A 12383-nucleotide genomic window follows, 5' to 3' on the forward strand; every position below is an offset into this window, starting at 1 on the left:
TCTTACTTTTGCAAACTGTTGTCCAATTATTTCGAGTTAATTGGTATTGTTACATTGTTCGTGTTATGAAATGGATAAAAAGTTTAGTTCGAGAACATGTATTCCTCTGAGTTCAATGCAAGTCAATTTATGCAATACATATGTTTGTAAATGACCACTAACTTTGTTAGACACAATTCTAAAATTACACGTACAAACGAATAGGACTCCGTTACTACAGAAATTGCATATCGTGATAAAATTGTAGATCTTTATCGTTATACTAATAAAAATGAGAAATAAAATATTCCGAGTATGGAGACACCGTGCTATGGATTGTCAGTGCATTTTCTCCTGTCATATTTCACGACTATCCGTTTCATCGCTGCTAACTTCTTCATTCGATGAATTCAAATTTTCACCAGCTAGAAGCGCTTCAATCTCGTTATATGTTTTTCCTTTTGTTTCCGGTACCCATATGAACACCATCAGAAATGCCAAGCTGCATAATGTTGCGAAGATAGTGAAAATCGCATGCCATTCTACATTCTCGATAATCACTTGATTCAGTTTCGTCGCGGTAAAACCAACTATACCATCGAAAATGACAACGATGGCACCAACAATGCCTTTTAGTTCCGTAGGAAATAAATCGCATAGGAGAACATTGGGTAACAGTCCTAAACCAATTTGAAACAATAATTGATACACACTTAAGAAATGAATGGAAACAATAGTGAAGGTGGGGTGGTCAAGGTTATGTTGATCTAAGAAAAGACAACCTGCAAAAATAATCAATGAAAGACATGACCCCATCGTAGACACAATCAAAAGTTTCCTTCTTCCACAATATGTCACTATTAGTATGGCTATATAGCCAGATACATAGCGGACAACCTGGACAAAAATCATCGCATCCTGCGGACTGAAAGTGGCCCATTTTCTGTCAATGTCTTGTTCCAGGTACTCCGTAACGGAGAAGTTTCCGCTAAGTTGTTGTGCCATGATCAAGCCAAGCATGATAAACAGAGCATTCCTGTTGCTTCGTTGTAGTATTGCTCGCAGCTTGTCTAAGCAGGTATATTTAGATAACTCCATGTATGTCTCAGGTATGTCCGTTGATTCTTGTGAATCCACACTGGATTGATTGCGTAAATGGCTTCTAGATTGTGAGTGTAATTCGCGCAAGGATTGTGGGCGTAATTCACCTGTGGGTTGCTGGTGTTCTTCACTTACGACTTCTGAATGTATTACGTATGTGGATTGTGAGGGTAAATCGCTTCTGGATTGTGATGGTAAATCGCTTCTGGATTGTGATGGTAAATCGCTTCTGGATTGTGGTGGTAAATCGCGTCTTGATTCTGAGTGTAAATCGCTCGTGGATTGTTGGAGTAATTCGTATCTGACTTGTTGGTGTAATTCGTGTCTGACTTGATCGCGTAGAGTACGTAGTTCCATTTTCACTTTGTCAGGATCTTCGATGCATTTGTAATATACTATCGACTTGCATGCTTGCTCCTTTTGACCTTTTGCCACCAAGAAATACGGAGTTTCGGGGAAGTACAAGGTCGTCAAGATGGATATAAGGGATATTATTACAAGAAGCGCCAGCTGTAACTTGTACGTCAGCCATACTGATAGTGCGTAGGTTAGTAGTATCCCCGAATTTACGTTCGCTGCGATTAGAACACCTATAGATCCTCTGTATTTGATGTCGGCGACTTCTGATACGAACATGGGATTTATCGTGTGGGCAATACCAACGCCTATACCTAAAGTCACCCCAGCAAGGTATAGCATTGGCGCGGATGTTGCGAAGCAGATGATTAACCAGCCTATGGTGAACATTGTGCTGCATACAAGGAGGCAGTATTTACGACCGATGCGATCGGCCAACTGGGCAGCCAGAAGTGAACCGATCATTGAACCAAGTACTGTCAAAGAAACGACCCATGAAGATTCGTCCTCTGTTAACATTAGCGGCACGTCGCCGCATCCAGTTGTTAGGTGGGCAAGTGAAATCTTTATCCATCCGTTGACTGTACCGGCCAAGCCCATGGTTATCGTTGCTGGAATGAGAAACAGTTAATGCTATATATAGAATTTGTTAATTGTAGTGCGGTTGTTTTATAATTACACTGCGAATATTTACACAAATTCATATTTTTAATATATACTACTAATTGTTAGGTAGATGATACATTTACACTGAACATGTGAATGTGTGTGTGTAAGCATCAGAGGACGTCCAGGTCTCAGGTGAGACAAAAGACGATTGGTAGCTGTTAGTTGAATCTCGAATAGTCTATTGACAACAAGCGTGCGTGTAAGAAGGTAATCGAGGTCTTCAGAGTGTAATATATATGTATAGCTGTTATGTGTGAATAAAGTAAATTATTTATTTTACCGAAACCTCTGTGTAGCTTAACACTATTATATTTATAATTAATATATACCGCAGGCTATAAGTAAATGGACTCTTCGCGATGTTAGCACGAATGCTTTCCACTAGTTTTATTTCTTAGCTATTTTATTATTAATCTGTTAATCCATTCGCATTATATGTGCATTAAGTAAGATACTACATGAAGTAAAATTTATTAGAGACTTGCGATAAGTATAGGTGTATTAATGTGTAATAATGTACATTTTTTTGCTTTCAGATTTCTCATAAATATATAAAAGTCCGCACTTGGTTCATGATATAAGAAAGCATCAGTGCGATGAATATCTGAACCGAAATGTTAAATTTATCGTAATGTAGGATGGAATAGAAATGCAACTTTAAACGATGGTACGCAAGTAAATAGAAGTGAGAAATAATTTAGGAACATCACTATCGAGGGGAGGAAAGGAAATTGCATTCTGCGTATTAAAAGTACAGATAAATACATGACGTAATATCAAGAGTGAATACTAACCGATACTACATGCTAGGAATTGCCGCCGGAATTTTAGGTTGCACAGCCTACGAGCTGTTTCTTGCAGTGATAAAACGACACGACCCAAACCACTGCCCTCAGGCAAACTGCTGGGAGCCTGGAAAACAGATACCTTTGTTATGAATAGAAATCATAATTCCATTCTAATCCGATAGTCTAATCAAACTTTTGAGCGAATATAAATTCCAAATCACGGAAAAGCTATTAAGAAGTATTTAAATATTAATATTTCTTCAAAGCAATTAAAAAATTTTCTTTCTCCTTTCTTAATAGAAATACAATTTATGGTATTCTATCAACAGCATTAAAATATCCTTGATGTTATTTGATGTTATTATAGATAGAAGACGAACTTGAGTTTTCCACTGACGTTTGCTAAAGGTTATTTATGCTTTCGACATCTTTCTTCTAAAATCATTTCCTTTGATTGTCCTCCAAATTAATAATCATTTGAAAGGTTTCTATATATTTCTTAAATATTTTTTGAAATTAATGAATTATATTAACATGTCGTATAGATAATACCGAAGAATCGTTTGAACCTTCAAATATGATTCGATATTTATGAGAGGTAACAGTTTTAAGCTTTGAACTTTATGTTTTGGTGGGTTGTGACAGTTTAAATCAGGGTGGAAGATTCAAAATTTTGAATGATCACGATCGATCCATACACAAGGGCAAAGATTTCGGATTATTGTAACTTTTAAATATCAACACGATATGTTAATACATTTGATTATTTGCCAAAACTTTTAATCGAGTCGTAGGAATCAAAACTTTAATTGCTATGGATTCGTATCTCTATTTGGAAATAAAAGAATAATAGTTAAATTCGCTGAAAATAGGTATCTCAAACGGACCCTTTTTTTATATTCTCATTCAACCAGAATTTGTTACTCTGCGATATTTAATTTCTAACTGTTTACTTCAAAAATATATGTTGTATAATCATATTAAATGCTTACCGTCCTACGCTGAGACATGTTGCCAAAAATAAGTACTTTTACGCAATTATATAATCACGATAGATTTTCAATAATTCAATTTGTAGAATCCAGTTCACTCATAATTATTTAAAAAATGCACGAATGATCATGGGTAGTTATCTATCGCAAAAAAGAACAACTGTAAAATATCATTACACTGAATCTCGTGATTTACGGATTTCGTATCGATTTGTTCGATTTCCACGAGTGTCACAACCATACTGGGTACTTCTAGGGCTACTTCCCCTTTACATACAGTCGACATTATTTCAACACATAAACACTTCTAATTCTCCTTGTTATATGTTTAAATGTAACGAATTAATTTTAAATATTCCGACATAGGAACAATAATATTTTTGTACATATTATATCTAGGAAATATCCTAATTATAACGTTAGAACAGTCGAATGCCAACTAGTATATGATACATATTTCCTATAATATAAAAATTGAAATGAGCAAAAATAATTGCACTGCTCCGACTATTATTTTTGTTCTATGTTGCTACATCGGCTACGTTGCGATCATAATCTAGTATTTGAATTATCTTGAATTTCTTGGAGCATAGCTTTCTTTATCGCGGCAATTCTTGTTCTCTTTACTTTCGCTCTATTTCGATGTTTCACACTGCAACTGTCGTATTTTCTACGATCTCTCACGCGTCGAAACACTTCTTCGTTTGAAATTTCCTCAGTAGAGAAACGCTTCGCCCAAATCATTTTCCCTCCATGCATCTGCATCTCCGTGCACACGGTACACTTGCATCGTATCTATAATTTTTGTGAATGTATACAGTATTGCTCGATTCCTGGTGCACTCGTCCCAATTACATCGAATAATATTGCGTTCAGGCTCACGACTCAAAGAATCACCGGACTCTTGTATACATTGACTTAGTTTGCAACCAAGTGATTGCGAATTTTGTCATTCGGTGGATTTAAGAGCATAGATTATTTTTTATTATTAAAATATCCAACCTTTACTTGCGGAAGTTTCCTCTTCATTTTCATTAGCGAGTACCCTTTTCAGATAATTAGAATCGTCGCGACGCAGCGTTATGAATCGTAGGGAGCATGAAAAACACTGATATTTTTCGATGTCGATATTTCACGGGACACAAAGTCCCATGTATTGTCACGTCTAGTCGCGTTTTTATAATAGGGAATGTGTAAAATATCGATACATATACAAATTACCATCTCACAGAGAATTATAATATAACTGTAATTTAGTTTTAGGTTTAACTCGATCTTTACTTTCAGTTTTAAATTTCCGCTTCGATCGTTCTTCAAGATGTTTTTGTTGTTTGTTTTCCATAACGATCAAGGAACTAATATTTTTCAAATGAATGGCAAAAAAGGATTTGTCCGAATTCTTTTATGCAAAATCAGTAATTTTTGGGGGAAAAAGAGGGGGTGATGTTACCGTAGAAGAGAAAGTTGGTATTCCGAGTAATTTACCCAGTGAACTCGGTGGTTTTCTTACCATGTTAATATCGTTCTCGACTTAACCGATCTAGCATGACGCAGGTTTAAGACCTTAGCGGTATTTGGTATTACAGTTGAATCCTCTTCATTCGGACTCATGTAATTAATTTCCACTAGGGGTGTCTGTAATAAATTCGTCTATAATATAACTCAAATAAAATAGAACATTCAATATCTTGTTTGTGATTTTATATATAGATAGCAATGTTTCCATGTTTCTTGTAGCTTTTTAATAAGGAAGATATTTGTTTAAAAGATATACAATAAATACATAATTGTTGATAGACAAAAATTTATAAAATTGTCGATATTTAATTTTTCGCGTCAATTATCGTATATTAGAAGTAGGAAATATTATAAATTTCTGAAATGAGCACTATTATTATAGCCATTATTTACTGAAGATAACATTCAACAGTTCGATGGAATTTCTATTGGACAAGGTTAGGTATTTATCACTATGTTATAATACAGTAATTACTGTAATATTCGAACTGACATATTCAAATATTTTTCAGTAATAACTATATTATAACGCCGAAGAGACCATGTCTTACATATATATATAATTGCATATGTATATACATATGATTATCAGCGACAACCACAATGTAATAGGAGTACTTATTATCAATGTGTTATGTTAATTATATTATATTAATTTTACCATAAATACTGACTTTTTCAGCATACCTGCTGTTTATTGTGACAATATTAGCATATGTATATGTGATATTCATATGTTATATATTGCAACACAAAAAATAACAGCATAGGTAACAGCTGTGATATTAAAAATTGTTCTTGTCAGTATTATGTCACCTTGTCATTCTTTAATATATTACTTTTCTTACTTTTGCAAACTGTTGTTCAATTATCTCCAGTTAATTGGTATTGTTACATTGTTCGTGTTATGAAATGGATAAAAAGTTTAGTTCGAGAACATGTGTTCCTCTAAGTTCAATGCAAGTCAATTTATACGATGCATATGTTTGTAAATGACCATCAGCTTTGTTAGACACATTTCTAAAATTACACTTAGAAACGTATAAAACTCCGTTACTACAGAAATTGCATATCGTGATAAAATTGAAAATCTTTGTCGCTATACTAATAAAAATGAGAAATAAAATATTCCGAGTAAGTAGACACCGTGCCATGGATGTACAGTGCAATTTTTCCTGTCATATTCTACGAGTATCCATTTCATCGTTGCTAACTTCTTCATTCAAACAATTAAAATTTTCACCAAATAGAAGCGCTTCAATCTCGCGATATGTTTTTCCTTTCGTTTCCGGTATCCATATGATCACCATCATAAATGCCAAACAGCATGATGCCCCGAAGATCATGTAATTCGCATACGATCCTATATTATTAGTAATCACTTGATACAGTTTCGACACCGTCAATCCAATTATACCATCGAAAATCACAATGATGGCACCAACAAAGCCTCTTAGTTCCGCAGGAAATAATTCGCATCGGAGAACATTGGGTAACGTACCTAAACCAATTTGAAACATTATTTGCTGTGTAACTAAGTTGGATATGGGAATAGAGCTGATGGAAACGTCAAACTTATGTTCAACTAGGAGAAGATAATTTGCTAAAATAATCAATGGACAACACGTTCCAAGCGTAGACATAATCAAAAGTGTTCTTCTTCCAAGATATTCCACTGTTGCGATGGTGAATCCGCCAGATAGAATGCTGATAATGTGGATCGCAAGCGTCGTTTTGTATGGATTGAGAGCGACCGCTGTTTTGCTGAGCAACATTTTCAGATACTGCGTAGTGATGTAGTTTCCGCTAAGGTGTTGTGCCATGGTCAAGCCAAGCATGATAAACAGAGCTTTCCTGTTGCTTCGTTGTAGTATTGCTCGCAACTTGGTTGACCAGTTATATTTAGTGAAATCTACGTGTATCTCATCTATGTCAGCCCATTTGCGTAAATACTCATTGGATCCTGATAGTATTTCGCATGTGCGGTCTGGGAGCATTTCGTGTGAGTCGTCTGAGTGTATTTCGCTTGTGGATGGTCGGTGTACTTCGCTTGTGGATGGTCGGAGTATTTCGCTTGTGGATGGTCGGTGTACTTCGCTTGTGGATGGTCGGAGTATTTCGCTTGTGGATGGTCGGTGTATTTCGCTTGTGGTTTCTGGGTGTATTTCGCTTGTTGCTTCTGGGTGTATTTCGCTTGTGGTTTCTGGATGTATTTCACTTGTGGTTTCTGGGTGTATTTCGCTTGTTGCTTCTGGGTGTATTTCGCTTGTCGAGGGCCTGTGTACTTGGCTTGTGGTTGGTCGGTGTAAGTCGCTTGTGGATTGTGAATGTAATTCGCGCGAGGTTTGGGGTGGTAATCTGGGCGAGTCGCGCGAGTATTCTACGCGTGATTCGCCCGTGGGTTGTGTGTGTACTTCGCATATGACTGTTGAGTGTACTGAGGATATGGATTGTGCATGTGAGTCACTACTGGATGGTAAGTGTAAATCGGACGTGGCTTCTATGTCTACTTCCCGTATGGGGTCCGAGTGTGCCTCGCATGTGGATTGTGAGGGTAAATTGCTTCTTGATTCTGAGTGTAAATCGCTCGTGGATTGTTGGAGTAATTCGTATCTGACTTGTTGGTGTAATTCGTGTCTGGTTTGTGCGCATTGAGGATGTAGTTCGAATTCCACTCTGTGAGGAACTGCGATGCCTTTGTAATATGCTATCGACTTACGTGCTTGCTGCTTTCGACCTTTTGCCAACAAGAAATACGGAGTTTCGGGGAAACACGTGTTTGAGAAGAGAGATATAAAAGATATTATTACAAGAACCGTGAGGAGTGACTTGTACGTCAGGAAAAGTCCTAGGGTACAGGTTAGCAGTGACCCCTTTAATGCGTTGATTACAATTAGAGTACCTAGGGCGCCTTTGATGTTCCTGTTGGCGACTTCTGACACGTACATGGGATTTATCGTGTGGGCAATACCTACGCCTATACCGAGAATCAACCGAGCAAAGTATAGCATTGGCACGGAAGTTGCTTCGTAGATGATGAACCAGCCTACGGTGAACATTATGCTGCATACAAGGAGGCATTGTTTACGACCGCTGCGATCGGCCAACTGGTCAGCCACAAGTGCACCGATTATTGAACCAACTATTGTGAAAGAAACGATCCATGAATATTCGTCGTGTGTTAACATTAGCGGTACGCTGCCGGTCACGGCTATTAAATAATGAAAAGCAATCGTTGTCCATCCGTTGATTGTACCGACTACGAACATGGTTAGCGTTGCTGCAATGAGAAACAGGTAATGCTATACATAGCATATGGTAATTGTAGCATATGGTAATTGTAGTGCGGTTGTTTTATAATTACACTGCGAATATTTACGCAAATTTATATCTTTAATATATACTGTTAATATATTTATAATTAATACATATGTTAGATGTTAGATGAAATGCTTCCACTAGTTTTATTTCTTAGCTATTTTATTATTAATCTGTTATTCTGTTATTAATCTGTCCATTCGCATTATATGTGCATTAAGTAAAATACTACATGGAGTGAAATTTATTAGAGACTTGCGATAAGTATTGGTGTATTAATGTGTAATAATGTACATTTTTTTTATTTTAGATTTCTCATAAATATATAAAAGTCTGCACTCGATTTATGTTATAATAAAGCACCAGTGCGATGAATATCAGAATCGAAATGTTAAATTTATCGTAATGTAGGATGGAATAAAAATGCAAGTTTAAGCGGTGATACGAAAGTGAGAAATAATTCACGAACACCACTATGAAACATCGATTCGGGGAAGGAAAGGGAATTGTATTCTGCGTATTAAAATTACAAATAAATACCTGACGTAATATCAAGAGTGAAAACTAACCGAAATAACATGCTAGGCATTGCCGCCATCGTGATTCGCAGAAACAACAAGAAGCTTTCCTTGGCAGTGATAAACCGTCAGGATCTAAACCATCGCCCTGATTCAATCTTCTGTGAACCTGGAAAACAGATACCTTTGTTAAGAATAGAAATCATAATTCTTTTGCTAATTAGGTAGTCTAATTAAACTTTTGAGCAACATAAATTCCAAACCACGGAACAGATATTAACACTACGTTTACGGGCGTTTTTTATATATCTGTCGGGTTCACATTATGATTAGGGTTAGGGGCGTGTAACGAATCTTCATTTGGATTACACATTGTTGTTATGCAATAGAGAAGATATTTACTAGTACAAATATGATTATTACCGAATTTGACAGTTAACCGTGGTAATTAGATACTCGAGATGCTAATGACTATGATCCCAGGTTCAATAACGAATTCGCGGTTAACGAGATAACAAAATGCGCTTTCTTCCAAAGTCTAACTTATACTCAACTAGCTTGTCTACGGTACAAGTATTACTAAACTAACTCTTTGTTAAAACGTAGAATATTCACCGAGCGTAAACACGCTATGTAACTCGCTAATGAGACCTGGCGAGAGAATGACTTTCCGTCACGATGATGCTGCAGAGGAAAACTATGATGGGGTGTCTCTAAGGACACGAGATTATCGGATTCGTCGACGAAAGCCTTCGTTAGGAAAGTGAGGGAAATGGACGTTCCTGTTAATTGGTTAATTTCTATGTTGGTGGTTGAAGAAGGATGCTAACCGCCCTTGAGAGAAAGTTGCTAGCGGGAAGCGTTGTTCGTGAGAAAAGCAGATTTCCCGTATATTCCCGTAGTAGGTGATAGATTTAGGGACTGTTAAGATAAAGACTGTTTGTCCGTTTGAAGGACCTTAGTTAACTAAATCCTAAGATTTATGGCGGATCCTCCGGCTAGCTGAACATGTACTGTGGAGATGCATCGACATCCGGTAATCATCTTGCCCGAAGAATAGGGTCTGTGTGTGGCGAGCCACGGGACAGAAACTGTTGGAATGTTTACTATCGCGTGCCGCTACAGTTATTTCTTTTTAACACTAGGTTTACGGGCGTTTCTTATATACCTATTTCTACGAGGATCCGCCAAATTGACGGGTAAACGAAAATATGTATTTTCTTTAAAAAATCGATTTATTCAAATTAAGTCTGAATTGAACAATATTAGGCTTCCCTTTTAAATAAGTTATTAATAAGTAGAAAGTCTTTTTTTATACTATCACGGAAATGATAACAATAACATTAACGCTATAGGGTAATCATATTTATTGAGCACATTTTTTACAAATATACTGAATTTTGTTTGTGCATTTTCCGCGTACGATCTTTTTGCAATATATACAACAATTGCAAAATGTTGCTTCTATTTTTTTTGCAGTAGTCCACTTGGCAACTTTTTCGCACTTCGGACGTTGAAAGTGGCAGAAATGAAGCGTCTGATCTTTGACAAAATATGAACTCCTTTCTGGATATTTTCCATCCGGTGCACTCTTTACACAATATCCACGCGTTTATCGCTGCCAAATCTAAAATATTGAAAAAAAAACTTGAAAGGGCCATCGGAAACTCTGGTTAACGACGTCCACACCAAATTTTGTTTTATTATAAAAAGCAATGGTTTCTGGAACACGTTTATGATTGCCTTCTACTTGTATACCTGTATGTTTGGTCCTTAGAAGGAGGACTTTTACGTTAGGCTTACTTTTATATACAGTAAGAGTACAGTTTTCTGATTTATATAAATTTGAAGGAAACAAAGTCATCTTGTCCTTTTTTCCCCTGAACATAGAGTTTCATCTTTCCCTATATGAGAGAAACCATTCGAAATATATTCTGTTTGGACGTCCACTGCAAACCAAAACGTAATGCCAAATTTATAAGGCTTATTCGGCATATATTGCGTAAACTTGCATCGGGCTTTCGTTGGAAATAATTGGCCATCTATTAAGACATTTTCATATGGCTTGTAACAAGCCTGGCTATTACTTGTAAATCTGTTCTATATTTCGGATATTAGCACAAATTTATCTGTTTGTAATCTTTCGGAGGCTTTCAATGATCTCGCTTCACATGCGCCCCAGGCATATAGAATTCTTAGAAAACTACGTAACCCAGCAACTGTGATTGTCCGTCTTTTTTCAAAACTCGATGAGTCTCGGTTTCAGTGCAATCTTTTATGTGTTCCATTATGTGTCTGTCAATTATCAATTCGAAAGAACTAGTTATAGAACCCGACATAATATTTCTCTTAGCATAGCCAGTAGGTCCTGCGATATCCTTGAATATCATACGAATGGGCATCCTACCCCTAGATCTGCCTGCTTTCACTTTTATCCACTGTGTCCTGTCAATTGCAATTTCAATTTCACCCATTACAGTTTGAGATGTGCTTGGAATACTCGTTCTTTCATCCTCGAAGTTAGAACTAGAAAAAATACGCATCTTTCTCTTGTACCGACACACTTTCAAGAAGTTTTCATCTTCACTACCCGAAGGTCCTTGTATCTCTCCACTTTCAGTGTATTCAGAACTTTTGTTGTCAGCTTCGCTTTGGCCTAATTCATATTGATCTTCTTCGGAGGTGTCCTCAGAACGATCTTCATTGATGTTGACAATTATGTTCAATATCTTATTATATCTCTTGGATTTACTCATAATTGCTAGAAAAGGAGGATTGATCAAAAAAAGAAAATACTGTGATCACATTCAATTATCCTATTGTAAATACTTATAATAAGCGGATAAAATAATGGGAAATGTCTACAATAACTGAAACCGTTGCACAGTCTTTAAAAATCGGTTTGTTTATGAAATCAGCTAGCCCGTCAATTTGACGGGTTTTAGAGATAGGTATACTACATACAGATTTAAAACATTAGAAAGCCCAGGAAAAAATAATTGTGTGTATAAATTCTGTAGATGGAACGATTAATTTACGATGCAAAATGGGTAACATTTTTCAGATATTTCATTTCGAAGTTTGAAATCCGTCAAATTGATGGGCCCCGTAAACTTAGTGGTAATAAGTATTTAAATATTAAT

General features: G+C 36.3%; 3 protein-coding genes across 3 annotated transcripts; all 3 read right to left on the reverse strand.

Moving 5' to 3' along the window:
- On the reverse strand, positions 1 to 3904 carry LOC117242075 (facilitated trehalose transporter Tret1-like). Its single transcript, XM_033508440.1, has 3 exons — positions 3887 to 3904; positions 2901 to 3018; positions 1 to 2048 (listed from the first exon to the last, which is right to left on the reverse strand). Exons 1-3 carry the CDS (start codon positions 3902 to 3904, stop codon positions 337 to 339), a joined length of 1848 nt encoding a protein of 615 aa, XP_033364331.1. The 3' UTR covers positions 1 to 336.
- Positions 3905 to 6582: 2678 nt separating this feature from the next.
- Positions 6583 to 10284, reverse strand: LOC117242079 (facilitated trehalose transporter Tret1-like). Its single transcript, XM_033508452.1, has 4 exons — positions 10255 to 10284; positions 9292 to 9409; positions 7479 to 8684; positions 6583 to 7367 (listed from the first exon to the last, which is right to left on the reverse strand). The coding sequence occupies exons 1-4, from the start codon at positions 10282 to 10284 to the stop codon at positions 6583 to 6585; spliced, it is 2139 nt and encodes a 712-aa protein (XP_033364343.1).
- A 989-nt stretch (positions 10285 to 11273) lies between these two features.
- LOC117243289 lies at positions 11274 to 12049 on the reverse strand. Its single transcript, XM_033510649.1, has one exon. It carries the CDS (start codon positions 11994 to 11996, stop codon positions 11436 to 11438), a length of 561 nt encoding a protein of 186 aa, XP_033366540.1. The 5' UTR covers positions 11997 to 12049; the 3' UTR covers positions 11274 to 11435.
- Between the last annotated feature and the right edge of the window lie 334 nt (positions 12050 to 12383).

The sequence above is a fragment of the Bombus vosnesenskii genome, unplaced genomic scaffold, assembly GCF_011952255.1.
Source record: "Bombus vosnesenskii isolate JDL3184/JDL3185 unplaced genomic scaffold, Bvos_JDL3184-5_v1.1 scf7180000013265, whole genome shotgun sequence".
In the NCBI taxonomy this organism is placed as follows: Eukaryota; Metazoa; Arthropoda; class Insecta; order Hymenoptera; family Apidae; genus Bombus; species Bombus vosnesenskii.

Bases quoted from the DNA above. Each gene is read 5' to 3' on its own strand.
- LOC117242075 (XM_033508440.1), bottom strand. The intron at 2,049-2,900 runs GTTAGTATTCAC...TTCTCATTCCAG, and splicing joins ATTCCTAGCATGTAGTATCG to CAACGATAACCATGGGCTTG.
- LOC117242079 (XM_033508452.1), bottom strand. From the start codon at position 10,284: ATGATTACCGGATGTCGATGCATCTCCACA. The intron at 9,410-10,254 runs GTACATGTTCAG...TCTGTTTTCCAG, and splicing joins GATGTCGATGCATCTCCACA to GTTCACAGAAGATTGAATCA. The intron at 8,685-9,291 runs GTTAGTTTTCAC...TTCTCATTGCAG, and splicing joins ATGCCTAGCATGTTATTTCG to CAACGCTAACCATGTTCGTA.
- LOC117243289 (XM_033510649.1), bottom strand. From the start codon at position 11,996: ATGAGTAAATCCAAGAGATATAATAAGATATTGAACATAATTGTCAAC.